General features: G+C 39.3%; 1 protein-coding gene and 1 long non-coding RNA gene across 2 annotated transcripts in view; both read left to right on the top strand.

Moving 5' to 3' along the window:
• The window catches only part of ube2h (ubiquitin-conjugating enzyme E2H (UBC8 homolog, yeast)), a 32,809-nt gene extending 20,480 nt beyond the window's left edge, over nucleotides 1-12,329 (top strand). Inside the window, exons 2-7 of the mRNA XM_042511155.2 lie at nucleotides 580-656; nucleotides 2,647-2,721; nucleotides 2,825-2,864; nucleotides 3,830-3,882; nucleotides 5,673-5,801; nucleotides 7,003-12,329. Of these exons, the coding sequence (XP_042367089.1) occupies nucleotides 580-656; nucleotides 2,647-2,721; nucleotides 2,825-2,864; nucleotides 3,830-3,882; nucleotides 5,673-5,801; nucleotides 7,003-7,127 (499 nt within the window). The 3' untranslated portion in view covers nucleotides 7,128-12,329. The remainder of the gene's footprint in view (nucleotides 1-579; nucleotides 657-2,646; nucleotides 2,722-2,824; nucleotides 2,865-3,829; nucleotides 3,883-5,672; nucleotides 5,802-7,002) is intronic.
• A 94-nt stretch (nucleotides 12,330-12,423) lies between these two features.
• LOC148185875 (uncharacterized) lies at nucleotides 12,424-19,622 on the top strand. The gene is made up of 3 exons (XR_015775471.1): nucleotides 12,424-13,110; nucleotides 13,397-13,541; nucleotides 18,379-19,622. It is a non-coding gene; the product is annotated as an uncharacterized LOC148185875 (long non-coding RNA).
• Nucleotides 19,623-21,278: the final 1,656 nt, after the last annotated feature.

Genomic DNA, 21,278 nt, shown 5'->3' with positions numbered 1-21,278 from the left:
GTTTTTTGTCCACGGCAGTTATAAGGGAGTGACAGGTGGAGGAGGCCGAGCACAGCTCTGAGGCACGGATAATACAATCTGCTGGCTGATGTGAGTGTGCATTATTTTTTTTTTTGGGATTCAGTGGCCCTGCATACTCTAGTCTGAGGATATTACTTCAACGTGCAGGATAACAAATTGGCGTGAAGCTATCGATTGTCATTGAAAGTGAGGCTTCAGGACTCGGGGTCAGAACAGAATCCAAGTGTAATTTTCCCGCATTGATTTGTTTTCATTATCTGTCTAAAGCTATCAATTCTCTCTTTAGTTTTCATAACTCTGTATGATATGAGAGAATGATGTTGGTTAGGGGAGAGGAAAAAGGTCAGACTCTGCTCGTGTCTTTGTCTCCCCTGCAACAGAGTATGTGATGATGTGTTATACTGCAAACAACTGCAGCTGAATTACCATTTCAGAGAGGCCAAATTGTTAGTGATCCTGAATATTATTCAAGAATGGTTCATTATTGTAGTCCCTCCGGTTGTGTTTGTTTTTGTGTATGCAGCCACATGAAAATGTTGTCCTTAACAGCTTTTACAGCATCGAGAGCAAACATGAAGTCACCATCCTCAGTGGACTCAATGAATTTGTAGTGAAGTTTTTCGGACCACAAGGAAGTAAGTGCTCTCTTTTCTGATTTAACACTTTTTTTTTTTGTCCTGACACTTTAAACAAGTTTCCTAATTCTCTTCTGAATCCACACTCTGGCTAATTAATGTGCTCCAGAAAGTGGCTGTAGTATTTAGAGTGTATTTTCATGTGGATTCCAAGAAATATGAAACAGATTAAGGAACATTTATTTGTGTGTCCTAAATTTGGGTTCTTGAAACACTCGCGTTAATGCCTCCTCTCTTATGTATGATGGAGGATTAGGGCCATGTTAAAGACAAAAAGAAACTTAGATTTTGAGAAAAAAAGTCAAAATATTACAAGAATAAAATTGTAATTTCAAGAATAAAGTGGAAATATTAAAATCATAATATTACAAGAATAAAGTCATACTTTTATGAGAAAAAAGCCGTAATTTTATGAGAATAAACTTGTAATATTACGACAAAAAGTTGTAATTTTACAAGAAAAAAAGTCATAATTTTATGAGAATTTTTTTTTTCCATTTTTTTCATAAAATTATGACTTTATTCTTGTAATATTACAAGTTTATTCTCATAAAATTATGACTTTATTCCCAAAGTCTCTACATTTTTTTCCCTCTGAAAAAAACTCTGTCGTACTTATGAAACATGTAACATAAATCAAACTGTTTATATGTCCACAATCACATTGCTGTGAAACTGATAATCTGACCACATCTGATGTTTACTTAAACTCTAAACAGAGCATGAGGTGATAATGAATGCTATCCTGAGGTCAGCCAGCACAGGAATCAGTCATTCTCCTGTGTGGAACACAGATTTATTTGTCATAGTGTCATGCAGCAAAATGTGCCCAGGCCTCATGGGCTTACACAACGCTACAAGCATAGCAAATAAGTGCAAGACCATTATGAGAGCGAAAGAACAAATATTATACACCTCCGTGCATGTAAGTCAAACAATGTCAAAGCAAACATTTACACAGTCTTGTTACTCAGACATTTTACAGCCATAAAGCATAACTTAAGCCTTATAAACATGGGGCTAGTACCACCTGGGGACCTGTGGTAATTTGTAATTATTGTGGAGGTCGTCTGTGATCTTAGTCCCATGTGAATATGCCATGCCCATAAAATTTCCGCTGCAAATTACCCACCATATTTCACTAAATGCTGAGGTGGTGTGATAATATTAGTCCAGTGGCTGCCATCCCATGTCACCACATACTGCCAGTTTGTGGTGTAAAGAGAGGTTTGTCACAGCAGGCCAGGAACGTAAAACAGATTGAAACCAGGCCTGAGGCCACAGAGCGTAGAACAGAGGAGCCAGGCTTGAGGGGAATTTGGATGAGGAGAGTGGCCTCATCAGCAGGAAATACTTCTTTCGTGCGCTGCTCACAACATCTGTCACACTAAAAAAACCACCAGCACTTATGCATCAGTAGAGAGAGGAAGTGGATTTTTGACCCTGTTTATGATGCCTCGTAACCATGACAAATAAAACGGCACTGTTGTCTGCCCACATGCGTGTGCATGCACGTGCCCACCACCACTCATTCTCAACAAGTGTGTTTTCAGCCTTCGACGTGCTGTTCAGTTTCAGCGCCGCACATAAGGGTCCTGTTACACACGGGGGAGAGCACCACACACACACACACACACACACACACACACACACACACACACACACACACACACACACAATCTCATTCTCTCCCTCTTTGATGTCAGTGTATTATATGAAGTGATTTGGAAGTAAAGAATTCCCCTGGGCTGAAATACATAACTGCATAAGATAAAAGAAAACGGCAAAGGGAAGTGGAATGTGTGTAGCTCATTTCTCAAACGGCCCTCTCTCTGTTGTGTTTCTGAGAGCGGAGAAAGGAGTGTAGAAAATTGATATAACCCCACAGTGTCTATATTCATCGGAATGCATAAAAGGATGAAATATGATGTTCAGTGGAATGAAAGTCTCTCCACAGTCTTATTTTTTTGTGTCCCCTCCTCACATACAGCACCGTACGAGGGAGGCGTGTGGAAGGTGCGAGTAGATCTTCCTGACAAATATCCTTTCAAATCGCCATCAATAGGTAGGAGTGCTGCTACCGCGTGAAGGATTGTAAGATCACTTTTTTGGGAGGTTCAACTCACTTTTTATTCAAACTTTTCTTTTTTTCTTCCTTGCGTTTTCAGGATTCATGAACAAGATTTTTCATCCCAACATTGACGAAGCGTAAGTTGATTTTAGTCCTGTTTTTCTAAGTGTCAGAATTAAGTGGATTATTGGTATTAAAGCTTATCTAATGACATTTGTTGCCATATCATGTTGCTGGCCTCTCATATAAGTTGAAATCGTCAGTATTTTCAAAGTTTTCTGTATTTCTTTTCATGCTTGAAGGCCTTAAAATAGTAATAATAATGATATTTAATAATAATAATAATAATAATAATAATAATAATAATAATAATAATAATAATAATAATCATCATCATCATCATCATCATCATCATAATAATAATAATGATAATAAGCTTATGTTGTGAACTAAACTTTCAGCAGCAAATGACACAAATATTGAACCTGGCCAAGCTCGATGTTTTCCGGTCCGCCCTGTAATCCACCGCTGAGAGGCCAGATTCTCTGACGAACATGGTCTGTGAAGGTTGATCTCTAGGAGGACCTGATGGACTGGCTGAACCTGTGCCTCCTCCCCAAATAGGATAGTCTAATATCAATAAAACCTTTCTCACGAAAAAATACAGGTGCATTCATTCATCACCATGAAAAGACAAGGTATAAATACCAGAGGTAAACTGGGACAAGTTCCATGTTTACAGTACAAGTATATACATTTCAATACAACACACAATGGACAACAGGTTAAATAAGGTATGAGGTAAACTGTAAATATATGTGACGCGGTCACATGATGTTCCACATGACAAGAATCACTTGAATTCTCTTTAAAACAATTGACTTTCACATAAGTTTTAAGGGCTGCAAGGGACACATCACTCCTGTAATCAGCTGCTTTTACAAAACAAAAAAAAAAACAGCCTAACTGACTTGTTGACATACTTGGTGAGGAAAAGCAGACTTGAGGGGATCCAGCCGCTGATCTGGGCCACGCATGACGCACAGATCATCTCTCCCCTCCCTTTGGCTCTTCTAACTCAGTTTTCTTCTCCATGTCCCAGGTCAGGGACAGTGTGCTTAGATGTCATCAACCAGACATGGACAGCCCTTTATGGTGAGTGGCCCAACTGCGTACGTGTCCATATTAAGTTTCCCCCACTGGGGTCTGTGTGATTATGTGCGAAGAACTTGACACAGTGCCATCGACACCAAAAAGGTGACTGCAGCGCACCCACCCCTCGCTGGCAAGCATGGCCACATTAGGCAGTGGTGCACAATTGGCCCCTAATCTACTTAGTGAGGGGAGAAGTGAACACTAACGAGGTAATACCGTCACCCAGCAAGGTCAGGAGACATTCACCTTCGACAGGAATGATTTACTGTCCGTCAGCTGTGAGAGACAGCGACACGCTCACATGATTGTACATATTGTTTGTCACCCAGTTGCTCCTCTCGCTGTCACTGTGTGTCCCTGTGCCCTTCTCCCCATTTCCCCGTTAATTTCTCATTACAGACCCTTCACAGGGCTAACATTGCTGTTGAGCAATATAAATGACTTTACAGTAATATCCCTAGCAGATGTTCCAGCATCCCTCCCTATTTATTTTCACCAGTGATCCTGATATCACTCAAATGTTACCTCCCTAAATGGTATTTAAGCAGCTTTAGGATGAATTCTGATCCTAGTGTTTTGTTATGAAGAGAAAAAGATTTGCTTGAAAGTGTCAAGTGACGAAGCTTTGCCTGTTTTGTTCTCTAGAATCAAGCCAAACCTCGGCGAGTATCTCATTTGTGTTGTTTGTTCCCACATGTAACGCTGCAGATTTTGTTGTTTGGAAAACAGAAAATCAGACTGGACAAACACGGAGAGAATAGACCAATCAACAGAGCCTCGGCTGTGAGGATTCTCGACAAAGCAAGAGGGAACAAAAGCAGCTGATTAAATCACCTAAACAGGATCATTCTGAATAGATAGACCCTAAGTAAATATTTGTTTTTCCCAACTTGAATGGACTGAACAGTGACACCTAGGAGATGAGAGCAGGACTGCAGGTTTTTCTGCTAGGCCTCAGCTCGGAGAGAAAGCTGAGGCCTGCTAGCAGAGAGCTAGTGAAAGGGATTAGTGTTGTTGTAGCTTCTGTGAGGCTGTCAGGGGGAGGATTTTACATTTGTGGTCTTGTTGCTAGCATATACATCTTCCATCTTTGATCTTTTTTGTATAGCCGTCATTGTGTACATTGATTACAAGCTTTCTTGTGACAAAGCAGCAGTAGTTTTATATCAGACATATAATGGGCAGAATACTGGGTGAGCGTTTCTCCATCAGGTTCCTTCAGATTAATGGTGGGATTTCAGAGATGCCTGTGTGCAGGTCCTTAAAAAATCTTACATTTCTTTTATAAATATTGGGCCTAAAAAGTCACTAAATAGTCTTACATTCGAATTTGAGAGGTCTTAATTGCCACAAACATATTTAATTGCCATCTTTCAATTTCTTTTTGTCAGTGTGTCAAGCTTTTCGGCGTAAAAGTCCACATTTCAGATGTTGCAAGTCTTTCAGCTGCTGAACCCTATTTTACTTGCACTGACCTGCTGGCAAAATGTTGATTAACCTAACTCACTATAATGATATAATATTATTCCTACATAAAAATCTGCTAAGGACAGCATTCCTACCTTTACACTTACCTACGATGCTTGAATAAGAAAAATATGATTTGTCCAAATTAGTCTTTAATTTGGTTGAATTATATTTAAAAGGTCTTCAACAACATTCATTTAATTGTCTGATACATGTAGACACCCTGTGACAGTAACTGCCATTAAATGAACAGATTATTTAATTGTCTTGTCACTTAATTCACTCAGTTGCCAAAGTGTTAATCTGTTGCTTTTCTCCCGCAGACCTGACCAATATCTTTGAGTCGTTCCTGCCCCAGCTGCTGGCTTACCCAAACCCCATCGACCCCCTGAATGGAGATGCAGCTGCCATGTACCTTCACCGGCCAGAGGAGTACAAGCAGAAAATCAAAGGTTCAAACGAATCAAAATCTGATGGGCATAGATCCCAGATCCTTTAGATTCTTAAAGGGTTTTCATTACAAGCAGACTGAAACTGTGCATGCGCAAGGAGACGGCTCTTTAAATTGTCAGAATTTCATGTGGGAAAACTCCTGGAAGTAAACAAAAAATAAACAAAGATCAGTCTCCTTATGCAGCACTTTTCAGTTTCACAACTGAGGGACAGCTACACAGGTTGTCATTATTTATTACGTACTTTGCGTTTGGCACTTTGGACAAACAATACAATTAAAAAAAGACGCACAGCTGTGGCTGGAAAATAATGTGTTGATGCACTGAAGTTGCCAAAGGCGCAGATCAAGACAGTTCAGGAGGAGGCGTGCCATAATCCTCCTGAACTGTGACAACAGCCAAAAGTACTTCCAAAGATCCAGTAGGAAGGCTGAGGTCTTTAACACAGCCTGTCCCTGTGTGGACTGATGTGAATAGAGAGCGAAGGCTCTTTTGTAACCGAAGTAGACACACAGGCAATGTGCAGCAGGCTATTAAAGCTGATTTTATCCAAAAACCCAACCTCCAGTGTAAATGCTGTGAACACAAATGAAACACAAAGGGTTCCCACAGTCATGGAAAACGGAAAACGGACGGAAGGTTTTGTAATTTTGTTGTGTGTAATGAAATTGTTACAGTAATTTTACGTGGATAACCCTCCATCTATTGTATCACAATGGCACATTCAGTTTCTGCCACTGCTGACGTAACATAGCTCTAACATGCATCAATGTGTGAGAACATTTTGTTTATCACGAATGTTTCTTTATTTTCTCCCCATATCCAGTCTCTTCCTTCATTTATGCCCGCTTGCTGAAATTATTTTTTAATAGAATCTGATGTGATTAAAAAATGCCAGGCAAGTTGGGCAAAATTATTTTATTATGGCTCCTTGAAAAGTCACGGAAAAGCTTTGAAATTGTGTCTATGAATATGTGTGGGAGATTAGAACACAAGTAAACATAAAAGCTCCAGGGTTAGACCAATCTCCACAATGCAGTCGTCAAAACACCCTTACTTTATTGCACATCTGGAAAAAAAGCCCTTTCCCCCAAATTTATCACGTGACATAATCTAAGTAATTCTGATCACTATTCTCAACGAGTTTTGGCTCTGACTATGCTCCGTTTCTCTCTTTTCTCTTCTCTTCTTCCCTCCACAGAGTACATCCAGAAATATGCAACAGAGGAGGCTCTGAAGGAGCAGGAAGAGGGAGCAGGCGACTCTTCATCCGAAAGCTCCATGTCGGATTTCTCAGAAGATGAGGCCCAGGACATGGAGTTGTAGTGATAGGAGGGCTCCCCCATCCCGCCTCCTCCTTTAACCCCCACAGAGACTATATTTGATTTCCTAACCATGAGAAAGCAGACTTATAATATTCATATTTAAACAAGTTGATTTTTTTATTATTATTATTATTATTATTACTACTAAACAAGGATTTTTATGGATATCTAGCCTTTGGTGTGTTTGACAGACACCCCTCCCGTTCTGTAGCTGTTTCTCCCCTGCTCAGATGTCGCGATTGCTCTCGCGCTCCCCCCTCCTCATCTCCGCATTTTTAAGGTGTGTCATGTAGGCAGGAAATCTCCCAATGGACATCTCATTTTTTTTCCTCAAATTTGAAAATATAACTTTGCAGTTTGACCAGAATCTTGATTTCCTTTGTTTTTCCACAGTGCTAATTGATTCTGACCAACGTTTGTTTTTTTTCTCCACAACAGAGCTGCTTAGGTCTTACTTGCCTGGGTGCACAGCTCTACAATATTATTAGTGTTTTTTAGGCACACAAGCGCACACAAGGTGACACAGCACACCTTCTATAAAAGTACAAAAAGTGTAGTGCCATTATACACTCATAAATCAACCTTGAATGCTTCCTAAGCGTGTTTTTCAACTATTTATTGAGACAGTTTAGTAAAAAATATGCATTTCTTTGATGTTCAGTTCAGTTGCTTCCTTGGCATGTTACTTAACTTTTTTGTTACTCTTCATTGCAGCTGCCTGTGTCCCTGTGCGGCGCAAAATAAAGGCTTAACAAGGTCAGATCTTGGAAAACAAATTGATTAGACATGTCTTGTTACAGGGCGAGTGACGATGTGGTGACAAAGATGCGTTAGGTTATTTGGAGTTGATTTGTGGAGCTAGCTGCATAAAAAGAATGTGCATGAAGGCAGTGAGGACTAAAGTGGCGTTTGTGGAGATCCTGGTCAGACTCATTTGGTATGATGGGAACTGAAAATAGACGGAGCTACCCTTTAACCATCTAGCCATAATTTTTCATGCAGTTTGTACTAGTTTTCTGCACCAAACATTCTCAGTGTGCAGGACGCCACTGGCTCTCAGTCACCTGCTTTAAAAGCAAATTTCTATTAGTGTTATTGGTCAAGATCAACTTTTCAGGTGGAGAAAGAATCGCCTATTCTGGTAAATTTAGAGGATCAGCACCAGAATTCATTTAAAATGTAGTTTAAACAACGACAGAAAATGGTCATATGGTTAAAGAGTGGATCAGAGTAAAAATAAAGTGATTTTATAGAAGATTCCAGTTTGTGTCGTATCGGTCCTCCTCACATTCCACTGTTACCTGGAGTTTGCTCCCATGCATGCCCTTCATATTGGTCCAACCTGTGGTTTGTATCCCGACTGCATCAACTGGACTCCCGCACTCTATTTGGATCACTATTTTGAAAAAGATTACAAAATAAGAACTCAATGTAGCCCAATTTTCTTTGAGGGGAATTAATTTGATCTGTACAGATTTGACTTCTTACCTAAAAAGAAATTCTCTGATGTTACTCGTTGATTCTATGTGGCGGGTTAAAATGTAAATCCATGGAAAGAAATGCAATCGCAACTTTGACCTTTGGCTGTTTTTTTCTTTCTTTTATTTCCTGTACTTTTTTTTTTCTTTTTTTTTTGCCCGATGGGGGGGTCAACACATTTGGATTTTGTTTATTTTTATTTTTGTGTACAGCATCTACCTTGTACAGTGATAAGACACCTCTCTGTAGCCTCATGAAAAACTCAGTGTCAAACCCAAAAGCACTGAGCGAGTGTTACTCGTCGAGGCAAACGCGGCAGTCAAACTACCTAGAAAACCTTGAAATGTATTCACTTCATAGATTGCAGTAAGAATCACTGGTTGCTTTGTGACAGATTGTGGATTCCTGAGCTGAAACTCGGGAGGTCACCTTCTTTTTGCCCCTTCTGATCTCAACTCCCTCTTCTGTGCCTCATCACAAAAGCAATGGTGACCGTACGAAGAAGTCCCCCGAAAACCATGTTTCCAAAAAGCCATGAAAGTCAAAAGTGAATAGAAAAGCACATTATTTTTGCTCATGGAACTTTTATCCTCCTCTTTCTGCAAATGTGCGACATCTAAATGTTGCAGATAAGCGGCCCAGGGCTGAGTTGCATTGGGTTTGTTTGAGCTGATGTAGGATTGTTAGACTTCTCTGGCTCAGGTTTGAAATACAGTTTGGTCGTATCTCGCATAGTGATGAACATTTTCACCCGGGTCGTGTTGGAAGGATGGAAATCATGCTAATATTTGTTGAACTGTGTTTTTGACAGGATAGCTAGTTTTTTGCCTGGTGTTGACTTCAATTAAACAACATATGCTATATGACTGTAATACAGATAGAGTTAGCTAGTTTGGTAAACTTGCCTGGTAAAGCATTCATTGCTCATCTGATTTTTTTAGTTAGTGTCTGTTGTGTGGTTAAATGTAAGATACTCCATAGATTTGCCTGCTTGTCGTCTTCTCGCAGATTCAGAGTTGTACAGATGAGTGATTTCAAACTAGGGAGAAGTTTGACCTGTAGTGAGCCTGATAGATCTAACTGTACAGAAATCTAAAGTGTGGTTCAGCCCTTTACGAAAGATTGGATTTCCTCCACAAAACATGATTTAAAACACAATTCTTTGCTTGTCATTATCAGCTCATTTGAATGGCAATTTAGAACAGAACCTTAATTTGTTTTTAATTTCCAGTATTTATCCTTGGATAATATCGGGCTAATAAATTCTATTATTCAGCCCAAGGAGGTTTTTGTACAAAGGAGGATTAGGGGGACGTTCAAGAACAAAAAAATCTTTTTATTCTAATTGAAGTAAAACTTACATCTCAAAATATTACAACTTTATTTGTAATTTTTTTTCTCTTCGATGAAGCCCTAATATTACGAGAATAATGACGTAATAGATAAGATAAAAAGACATTATTTTCGAGATTCAAGTCATATTTTTCAATTTAAAAACAAGTTGTAATTTTACGGGAAGAAAACAGAATATTACATGATTACTGTCTTAAACTTATGATATAGAAGAAACTTGCAAAAAAAATGCCAGAGAATCAGGTGACTTTGCATAAAGACCGACAAAATCCCAACAGGGGAGAAGGCATAGTGTACTAGGCTATTTTTCCTGATATAGTATAACTTTATTCTCATTAAATTTCGACTTTATTCTTGTAATATTACAACTTTTTTCTTGAAATTTAACTCCTTTTTTCCTTCAATGTGTATTACTAGAATTTAGTCGTAATTTCTAGGAAAAAGCGTCATAATATTCAAGAATGAAGCCGTAGTTTAATGAGAAAGTCATACTATTTTAAGAAAAGAGTTGTAATATTGAGGGATTTGTAAATTACAAGAACAAGCTTGAAAGTTAATGCCAGAAAGTCTGCTGACATAGTAAACTGTATGTAGTATGACCTTGTGCTCATTGGATTCTAACTTAAATCTTGTGATATTACAACTTTTTTCTCAAAATTACTCTTTTCTAATTCTCTTTTTTTTTTTCTTTGTTGTGGCCCAAATCCTCCTTTGTAAATTTGAATGTTAGCTCAGGGTTAGCTTCCAGCAGGATGCAGCCATTTTAACTGTTGCAGAGCTAACTTTTGTGACATTCAGCATGTTCGAGGCAGTATAAAGCTGTGTGAATGTTTTACACGTGTTCAGTTTGTGATGATGATCCACATTTACTCAAACAGAACAAATCTGCAACCTGTGTGCAGATACCCGATCTCACGTTGGCTTGTGCTGTCTCCCCAAGCTGCCTATAAATGTTTATTTATTCATTAAAGAGACCTCCTTTTTTTTGTTTTTAATCCTGGTCATCAAGCACCACTGATGTAAGTTATGGTTCAGCTAAATTATCACTGATGAGAACTTGATCTTGAGTTTTTTTGTTTTAAGTAATTCAGATTCTTGTTTTACATTTGTGCAGTATTGTACTTGAATGCTGAAAATACAGTATATCCAAGTTGAGAATTGTAATAAAATAGCACATAATGATGCAATGGTGCAACAGGGAACTAATATCTTTTTTTTGTCTTTTTTAAAAACAAGACTTTGTTTTGGGGTAAAAATCATAGGTTTGGTTTTCAGCATGATTTGCATCTGCTGGGCAATAAATTAATGATATACTCAGCTGTGGCCTGGTGTTGCTCTGGTAAACATGACAACCATCTGATATTTTCAGTGGCCTCCCTTATTTTTTTTTACTCTCTGCAAATACTTATTCAAGGTCAAGAGAGATAATTACTGCCTTTGTGTTTCAGGTTGTCTTTAACTCGAGTCAAGAACTACAGAAAATGTCCTCAAACCAGTGAATGATTATGCTTTCCATTGCAACTTGAAATCTTTTTTTTTTCAAGTATGGAAAAACATGTTTATTGTGCTTTTATTTAATTTCCTTTTGGCTTTCTCCCCTCCTCCTCTTCTGCTCTCAGACCACAGGTGTACAGATAACACTGTCGTTGCAACCCACAGTCTTAAACGGCAACTCCAGATGTTATGACAGGGCCTCAAAATTCTGCAAACCTGCAGAGAAGGTCCAGTCCAGAGCCATAGCCCCACACTGTCACACTCCCCCACACCCCGCAGGACACAATAAGGATGAAGGGCCTCCGTTAATGGACTATCTTTACTCCATAGACAGGATGCCCGCGGCCCATCCTCCGTTTTATCAGCACAGCTGCAGAGAGCCAGCACCCTGATCCTGTAATATCACCTCCTCCCCCTCCGTGTGTTGACTGTGTCTCCTTGTGCACTTGCATGCTTCTGGTGTGGGGTCGAGGCTCGCTTGGTGCACACCTCCCATTCTGTCTTGTGCTCGTGTGGATTTGTGCCCCGTGCCGGCCTACTGCTGCCATCAGGGGATTTAGCAGGCACACACAGCATGGAAAATGGCAGTTTTTTTAAGATAAAAAAATAGAAACTATGTATTTGTTACCTAGTGTGTGATACTTGAGGGTTAAAAAGTCAAAAGGTTTATTTTTTTTGGTTTTGAAAAGTCCATCCTTGGTCTCATTTTTATCACCCTCTTTGCCCTCCTCTTGTTTTTTCTTTGCATTGTGAAGTGGGCATGCTTGTCAAAAAGACAAATGCTCTCTATTAATAGGCTTATAACCTCATAAATAGTTGTGTATAAAATAAACTGTTATAACTTCTTTTTTAATAAAACATTCAATGTGTATAAAAAGTTTTTGTCTGAGGCTGATGATTCTCGCCTGTGAACGGCATATGTTGCATGTTCATATATGATGTCTAAACACACCGAAGTAAGTTTTTTTTCTTTTATGCATCATAGTTGCTTTCTAAGATAAATCATTTTATCATTTGAACGCTCTGAATTTTAATTGTATGTATTTTAATTCTCTCCTTTTCAACAAGTTGGAGCCTGTGGATTCTCATCCTTTGCTACGTGTGACTACATGCCCTCCAGGTGGTTGCAGCAAAGACTGCAAACCATCACTGGCATCCAGTAAAAGACTACAAGACCCATGATAACCCAGCAGGCAGGCAGCCAGGACACTGATTGCTGCCCAGCTGCCACAAATCAGCTGATTACCCTGGTGAGGAGACTGAAGGGTAAGGGGGAGTCAGTACATGTAGAAGAGAAGACATGAAACAGAGAAGAGCAATTCTTAGTTATGTTACCCAGAGGACAGTGAACTGGAGTTTTGATTTACTACCTGCTTTTTGCCTTGTTTCACTTCTGTCTCCAAGAAATAAGTTGACCGTTTAAAGAAGACTGAATACACTGAGATTCAGTTGGAAAGCAATGTTTGATTGTCTTCATTTCCTGCACCCACATCTCCAAATCTTTAAAGAGAAAAGCCCGTGACCTCTCCCGACATCACAGTAGTTAGCACTGTTAGCTGCCAGCCTTCCATGTTGAGAACCGTGTGCAGACAATCCCACCTCAGACTCCGAGTCATAGATATGCTTTAAATGTTGCGTACAGCTCCTTTGACATGAATGTGAGTACAATCCTCTCAAACATACATTATATTGGAGTGAAAACTGATGACTACATTTAAGTTTTATAAAGTTTATATTATACGTATTATAGTATATATAATTATTTAGAGCTAATAGTAGAAATATTCTAATATTTCATAGTTTGCTTTACAACTGTGTCAAAATGTTCATTTTAAATTTTACATAAAGAAAATAACACACTTTTAATGCTAATATTCAGTCAGTTTCTACATTTTGGATGTATATTATGTTGTGTATCAAATGTGTGGATATTTTGTTTTGCAGAAAACTGGCCTGTGAGTGCAGCTTTTCCACAAGGTGTCAGTGTGGCACTATACTCCTGTGTTAGGATTCAACAACTCCTCATCTCTGTCAGCTTGTACAAGATGGGCCACTGTCCAGCATGATCCCTGTGAAACTGGAGAATGAGGTTAGTACCCCAGTACTTCCAGTCTGATATCAGAGTGAAGAATGACTACAGCCATTCAAACACAACTGGTTTCTGAGTTTTTCTTCAATATTAAAATTGTTTTTGGTAGTAATTCTATTATCTTAAATAGTGAGTAACCAGTGTGTTAACCTGAAAAAATGCTGGTGGGGTTTATATAGCATTGCATAAGTCTTGTATACTGCGGTGATCTGTGCCAAATCTGCTAAGCATCTGAGCTTCTGACTGGGGTTTTATGTTGAAGGGGACATTGGACTGTGTGAGATTAACCTTGCTGTGAGGGCAGCCTTCACATGCAACGGTGGGTGCAGGTTTACAAGGAAGCCAGATGAGGGCACTGTCTCATTTATTCGTCCTCAGTCCTCCATGCTGAAACCCCCCTCTGTATAATCACAGCAGGGGAAAATAAATGCTGTGACATAAGGCTGTTTAATCCCCTCTACTCTGAAAAATGTATTCTGTCACGCAGCAATCTGCTCTCTCTTCCTGCTTGTCTTCATTTCCGTCGCAGTGCTGAGATGTGAATTACACTCCAGTCTGATATATATCTTAGATGTTTTTTGTTTTGTTGGAAGTTAAAGTTAAGTCCTCCTGGTCATTATTTGCCCTTCTCTTTGTCATGTAAACACAAAAATGGGAGACAAAGTACCACAAACACCCTCAAAAGCCCTAAATGAATGCTGTTAGATCTGTGTTTAAAGGTACAGTTAAACCCCCAAATCTACACTACCTATTTTTTCTCATCAGTTGTAGAGATTTCTGTCTTCTGTCTAATATAATGGAACTAGATGGCACTCTAGCTTGTGTTGCTCAAAATGCCAAAAAAATACATTTGAAAAACTCAACAGCAATGTCTCTTTTCAGAAAACATGACTTGGTCACTCAAGATAATCCACAGACCTCCTCAATTGGTACCAGATGTTAATATGACATCAGGAAGACATTAGACTCTTATGACCGTCGGACATTAAAATTTGATTAAGATGAATCAGTTTGATGAAGTTAGAATTTCATGCTGTGTTGACATTAACATCCTAACATTTTACAGAAGTTGCGTTTTGTTCTCTATACCTTGTGATTAAATGTCGTTGTTCTACATTAAGATGCATGAGACATTTGGAAGACGTTGGATTTCGGTTCAGTTAGCACAACATAAATCCAACAAAATATCAGTCATCTGTTGTCAGTATTATACATCAAACTGATGTCAGTCACCCGACGTCACAACCTAGATTAAACAAATTAAATTAAACAAGTCCCCATCCCTGCCAGGAATCTCGGTGAGGTTATCGACACGTGCCTGTGTTCCAGCAAACGCGATGGTTTCATAAAGGCAGCCATATTCAATACCTCTTCACATTGTATGGCCATACTGTGAGTACAAATTAAAGGAATACTCCAGCAATTTAGTAGTGCACATCCATAAAGTTAGGGGTCCTGAGAGAGACAGATTGGTCGAAATGGAAGCAGCAGACGCTGAAGTATCCTGACTTTTAGTCCCTAGTGTTAATCACGCTTCAGAAATGACAGTTCCTACAATTCCCATGATGCAACATCTTTCATTTGACCCTGCCTGCTCTTTTAAAATCTTCATCTTACATATCCGCACCCCCATTTTTTAATGCAGAACTTGAAGTCAGATTCAGTTCCTGTGACAACTGCAGCAGCAATTTTGCATCCCATCCGCTGAGTTTTCTGTTGAATAAATAACATCTGAGGAGGCACAAGTCGCAGCAGCATGTTGAAAAGGGCTATTTTTTTAGCTGCAAAAACCCAGCCCTCTGCCCTGCATCAAAAAGAGGCGGAGGAGGATGGAGGATGAAGGGAGGGAGGAGAGGACGAGGCTATTTGTCTCTTCACAGCCCTGACCTCCAGAAGTCCAGCAACCTGAGCTCCTCAATGAAATATTTAGAGCTTCAGTTTTATCCGCAGTGCGTTGGTCAAGACAAACTGTGGGCCTCCATGACGTAATGCCAGCTGTGTGATTGGCCCTCACTGAGCAGGGTGGTCAGGTGACCTGTGCCGCTGTGGCCTTTTAAGGCATTACGATGCCCCGAGGCTCCACATTAGGCTCACAGGCTGTCTGCTGCAAGTTATTATCAATCACTATTGGCTGCGGTATTTTCTGCAGCAAAGCTTTTAGCAGTATGCATACATTCTTTAACCCTGTGAAACGTGAGCAAATTGGCTTGATTTCTTTCAAAAGAAATGATCTGAAATTTAGCAAGAAATTTGCAAAAAGTACAAGAAAATACCTGTAACTTAGTAAAAAAAAAAAAAAAAATAAAACAAAAAAAAACAAGCAAATGCCCTAGAAAATGTGCTTTAAATATATAATAATTCTTTAACATAATGTTAAATATATAAGCATGATAATTATAAGTATAGATTTTCCCTAACATTTTAATTTTTCTCTAGAAATGTTTCCCTCTTTAAAAAAATTATTTTTTCTAAATTACTCACTCTTTCAATTTGTGGAACATTTTACCAAGTTGCTCATTGCATTTTGTCCGTTTTTTTTTTTTCAATAAATTGTACCAATTTGTTTTGGGTTTAAAGGTTTAAATACATGTGAAAGACATCTGAAAGCAGCAGAAGAAAAGTGATGTTGCTCCAGGGCTTCAAAGGGTTAATGAAGGCCTGAGCAGCTCAAGTTATACTCATCTACGTTTAGAAAACGAGTCTGTATAACTTAAAATTTTCCATCATGCCTAGTGACCAATCCACTCTGCATGATGCAATCATAGAAAAATAATTTGAAGTTTCATATGATCAATTCCTTAAACAAAAAAGCTGATTTTGTTTCTTCTCTTTTAATTTAATTGCATTTAAAAAAATGTTTTAACCTTTTTTCCCTCCTAATTCCTTTTTTTTCTCTCTCCCCTCACTATGTCCAGCTGCTGGTTAACTGACAGCCCGTCAACCAATCTGGGTGAACTGTCACCAGCATGCTGTGTTGGGTTTCTCAAGCCGGGGTTGGGTGGCAGGCGATGGGCTCTCTCAGGTTACAAGCTCTGTTTCACTGGCACAGTGGGGGGTGGATGAGGTGGTGCAGCAGCAGCATGCAATACAATGATCCCTGGGTCTTTACTAATAGATGACCCACTGATTAACATGCCCCCACCCACCATCACGACTACCACTCCTCTGCTGCAGCAGGAGCCGAGCAGAGAGACAGTGCTGGTGGTGAAAGCTGAAGGTGGTTTGTATGGTTTTATGCTATTTTATACAGAGAAAAAGCATGAAAAAAAAACATTAATACGAATAAAATGTCTCTGATCACTGTAATCACAGCTGCTTTTCCAAAAACTATCCCTACAACAGCACAGCCAGTTGTCACATGTGCATTATGCTGGCCTTATTTCATGACCTTATTTCTGCTGTCATCTTTATTTCCCTGAGTAGTGATGCTGCACGTGCTGAGGGCAGTAAATAATCCCCCTTTCAGTAATCCTCTGCAGAAGTAACAACAGTTGGAGCTGAAATATCATTTCATATCAAGAGAGTTATGAATTAACATTTTCTAAGTCCCCACAAGGGTCAGATTATGAGACAGTGGTCCCTGGGCACAGATCTGCAAAAGGCCCCACCACCTCTCCTACGTAGGAGCAAGACACACAGACTTTGTAAAAGTTTTTTTTTGTTGTTGTTGTTGTTTTGTGTGCAGTCATGATGCATCTTTCTGTTTAATTGTCTTTCTTTCCTTTTTGGTCATTTTGTGTCTCTTTGCAGTTCATTTGCATCTCTTTGTGGTTGTTTTGCCCATTTTGCACATAGTTTTTGTCTGTATTTTTGTAGTTTTTTTGTCTCTTTGCAGTTCCTGTGCATTTCTTTGGGGTTGTTTTGTGTCTATTTGTGGTCATTTCTGGGTCTCTTTGTTTTGCCTGTCTCTTTTGTTTCTTTGCAGTTTCTTTGCATTTCCTTGGGGTCATATTGTGCATCTTTGTGGGTGTTTTCCCTGTTTTAGTAGTTATTTAGTTTAACTTTTTGCAGATCCTCTGCATATCTTTGTGGTTACTGAATGGGCCTACTGGGCACAGGCCCAGGGGCCCAAAGTATCAGGAAGCCCCCTGAGTCCTCAACTGCAATGACACTATGATAATAAAGTAGATAACACATCAAGATAGTAAAGATAAGGAGACAAGATAACTACAAAACAGGCAAAACAACTACAAAGAGACACAAAATGACTAAAAAAAGACCCAAATTGACCACAAAGAGATTCAAAGACACTGTTGAGACCAAAAACCCCCACAAAGAGATGCATAATGACCAGAAAGAGATCTAAAACAATGAGACAAAAAGAGAATACAGACCAATATAAAGTGTATATTTTAAGTATTTGAACCTTCAAGATCTGAGCAAATTGGTTTTCTTTTAAAAACATGGGAAAGGGCAAAGAGATACTTGAACTGTTTCACAAATTGCAAGAAATAGATAGATTTGGGGGAAAAAAATGGGGGGGGGGGTGTTCCCAAAATTATTTTTAAGGACCTTTGAAGTCATTTCCTTGTTTGTGTGTTTGTGTTTTTTCTTTGTTGTTTTTTTTTCTTCTATTTTTGTTTTTAGCTGTTTTCTTGCATTTTTATTTTTATTTTTTTTTTTAACTTTTTTTCATGCAAATTTTTGAGTCATTTCTTCCTGAGTTGCTCAAATGTGAATGTATGGGGAGTTTTTCTTTGATTTTAGGGGATTTAACGCACTCCTCTTTCTTATTTTCTTATAGCACTGCATTGCATCTCCAGTAAAGTAATCTCTATTGTTGCCATTTTCTTTTGGAGCCGCAGACTAATTCTCGCCGCATTATTTTTTCATCCAGCCACCTATCGTATGGCTCTGATCGCTTCACGGGTGGCGGCACGGACGCATCTGATCCTTCCGCTGGCACCTGTCTCATCTTGGCTCCGGCACGAAGCGCAGAACCAAATGAGTGTTTTAAATATTCATCCGAGGACTACTCATCTCCTATACACGCCGGCTTCTCGCACAGATGATCCGCGGCTCCGGTTTCAGGTTTTCCAGGTGGAAACCACGTCAGGGTTTAGGAGAGGCTTCGGGCTGCGGCTCCTCAACGCCGAGCAGCAGCGGCGAGTCACCGCGGATTAATTTCACTGTCGCTATCCAGCCTGAAAGGAGTGTAACCAAAGCCAGCCCCGTCACCTCTAAATATTAGACGAGTTTTGTCCACATACTTATCTGCCTAATTATCAACAGCAGGTAAATGGACTCTGACTGGCCATCAGAGAGGAGCTCTCCCTCATATATTAGGCATCCAAATATGAACAAGGGGCATACCTGCCACTTCAGCAGGGGCCCCTCACAGCTCTGCGTAAAACCTGGGGATGAGGAGCTGCACTGAGGCCCCTGAAGGCCCAGAAGAGCTGCTGCCTCCAGGACACCAGGCCTCCATCAGGTTGTATGAGTTTGGTTTGTAGGGTTTTGGTGACAGGCCATAAATAGCCATAATATAGGGTGAAGGCAAGTAATGTGGGACATCAGGTAGAGCGGGACAAATAAGGTTTTACATCTTGGGCTCTTAAAATATTACCAGCCTTTCACCAAACATGTTCTTGAGTTGTTGCTACAAAAATACTTTACATGAAACAGTAGCCTAATTTTTTATTGGTATTAGATAACTTGTAGGCTATTGGCAGAGGAAGCCATGTGATGTGTTGCTTTTCTCATGCTGGTAATAAGAGTTCTGCAGCTAAAACAATACAACTGGTTGGAGCGTGTTGCTTTTTGTTAACTGTTTAACTCAAAATCAAAATGTTTTCATACAACGCTTTAGTTTTCATGGGAAAGGGTTTTTAAATGAGTTCTTAATTCATTCATTGAGGTAAAATGGGACATTTTTCTAAAGTTAAACGAGTATGTTTTTAGGCCACCATATGTCACAAAATCATGACTTAACCCATGCTATTTTGTGCTACCCCGTCACATTTCAGAAATGTTTTTTATTTTCGTCACTTAAAAAATTAAATATGATGGTGTGAGTCCATGTGGGCTACAATAGTCCCCAGTTGGAAGCATGGCTAAAAAATTTGAAAATCCTTTTAATAAATTGGCACAGCTTACATTATAATTGAAAAAGTAACACTTAAGGTAGTCTGCAGAGTACTGGGGGGAGGGCTTTGTAATATACCAAATAGTATCTCACATTACCTGACTTCAACTGGTATGAGATTAAAAAAAAACCAAAAAAACAAATATTTCCATTTTGTTGTTATAGCAGAGGTATTTTTCCTGCTTTCCTTGCACAGGAAATGTTATGCAATCTGCACAGAGTAACCACTAGTGCAGGCTTTAAATGCAGTATTTGATAATCATTAGCCATCTGGACGTGGTCATTTGATCCTGCAGCATCTCGACCCAAGAACTGCAGCCTCAACAGCATCAGCCGACTAAAACTAATCCCAGGATGGGGGGCTGGGTGGCTGCGCCAAATAGTCTATCTGATGTATGCTCAATTTAATATCTGAAAATGCAACAGCAAGCCATGTTGCACAGTATAATCAGCTGAATGCTGGAGCTTGTTTGTTCTCCACATTTTCTAGCAGAATTGAGGGGTCCAATAAGGATAGAATTCTGATATAAATATAAATAAAGGTTTAATGTGTAATTTAAGTCATTTTTTTCTCCTCTGACACTCTGTCTCTCTCCATATAGGCAGCATCATGGTCTGCAAGTGCTGCTAACAAGTATGTTGGTTTTATTTTAATATTTGGGGGGGACAGTTAAGCAGGAGGGGTGGGGGAATGTCCTCCTCCAGAAAAATTTGAGCATCAAATATTTAATTTCCTCTGATGACTTTTATTCACCAATTTGTTTTATTCACAAATGAAAAAAAAACTACGCCTATGGCTGCTGAGGTAAATTTTTGACCAGTACATAAACCACAGGCCTGCAGATCGCCTGTCTGCTTGGAAAGGCCTTTTAGGATTGGGAAAAAAAGGCCTCTGGGAGACATTGTAATATATACAAAATTAGAACTGCAGCAGTAAATGTCTGAAGAATATATTTGGATTTTTTAAAAGAGAGAAATCACAAAATCCACTGGACATTAAATGTGTGTATTATTATAGGAATATTACAGAATGAAAAAGCCAAGCTCTGAAAATGAACTATCCATGGTTGTCTTTTTTATCTGTGGGCCTATTTACAAGTGCCTCTTTAAAAGAAACATCAAAACATGTCACAGACAGCACAGATACCAAATGGAAAATAAATGCATTTAAATTGACATTTTTCCTAATGTTAAATTGTTTCAACATTCGCGTTTTTTGATACCTATTTAATTGTCTAAATATAATTTGTCTAAATAAAGTAGGAAATAACGTAGAAATAGCATTGTCTTGATGTCCCAAGGCGTCTTTTTTCGGGTTGAGACATTCAAAACAGGGGGTTGGTCCAAATTATTCGTCAAGAGAGCGTTTAATCCAGAGAGACAAAACCAATCCTCCTCTGCGCACACTGCACCAGAGCCCGGGTGAAAACTCCGCCACTTTTAAGGTCTCCTCGCCTCCAGAGAGATCCACCTTAAAGAGACTTTGAGCGCAGTTCAACCGCAGAGACACGGGCCAGTTTGGATTATTGCTTTGGTGCTTGAAAATGTCTGTCTCTTTTTTTTTTTTTTTTTTTATAACCGGGCAAATCGCTGGAGTTGCAGCCTGAACCAGGAGGAGGGGGAGCGGATAGGATCTGCTTGGCTGCAGCTTC

This window comes from Plectropomus leopardus, chromosome 22 (assembly GCF_026936395.1).
Source record: "Plectropomus leopardus strain MGB_pleo_1.0 chromosome 22, ASM2693639v1, whole genome shotgun sequence".
In the NCBI taxonomy this organism is placed as follows: domain Eukaryota; kingdom Metazoa; phylum Chordata; class Actinopteri; order Perciformes; family Serranidae; genus Plectropomus; species Plectropomus leopardus.
This window is presented reverse-complemented; position numbering and strand designations above follow the sequence as displayed.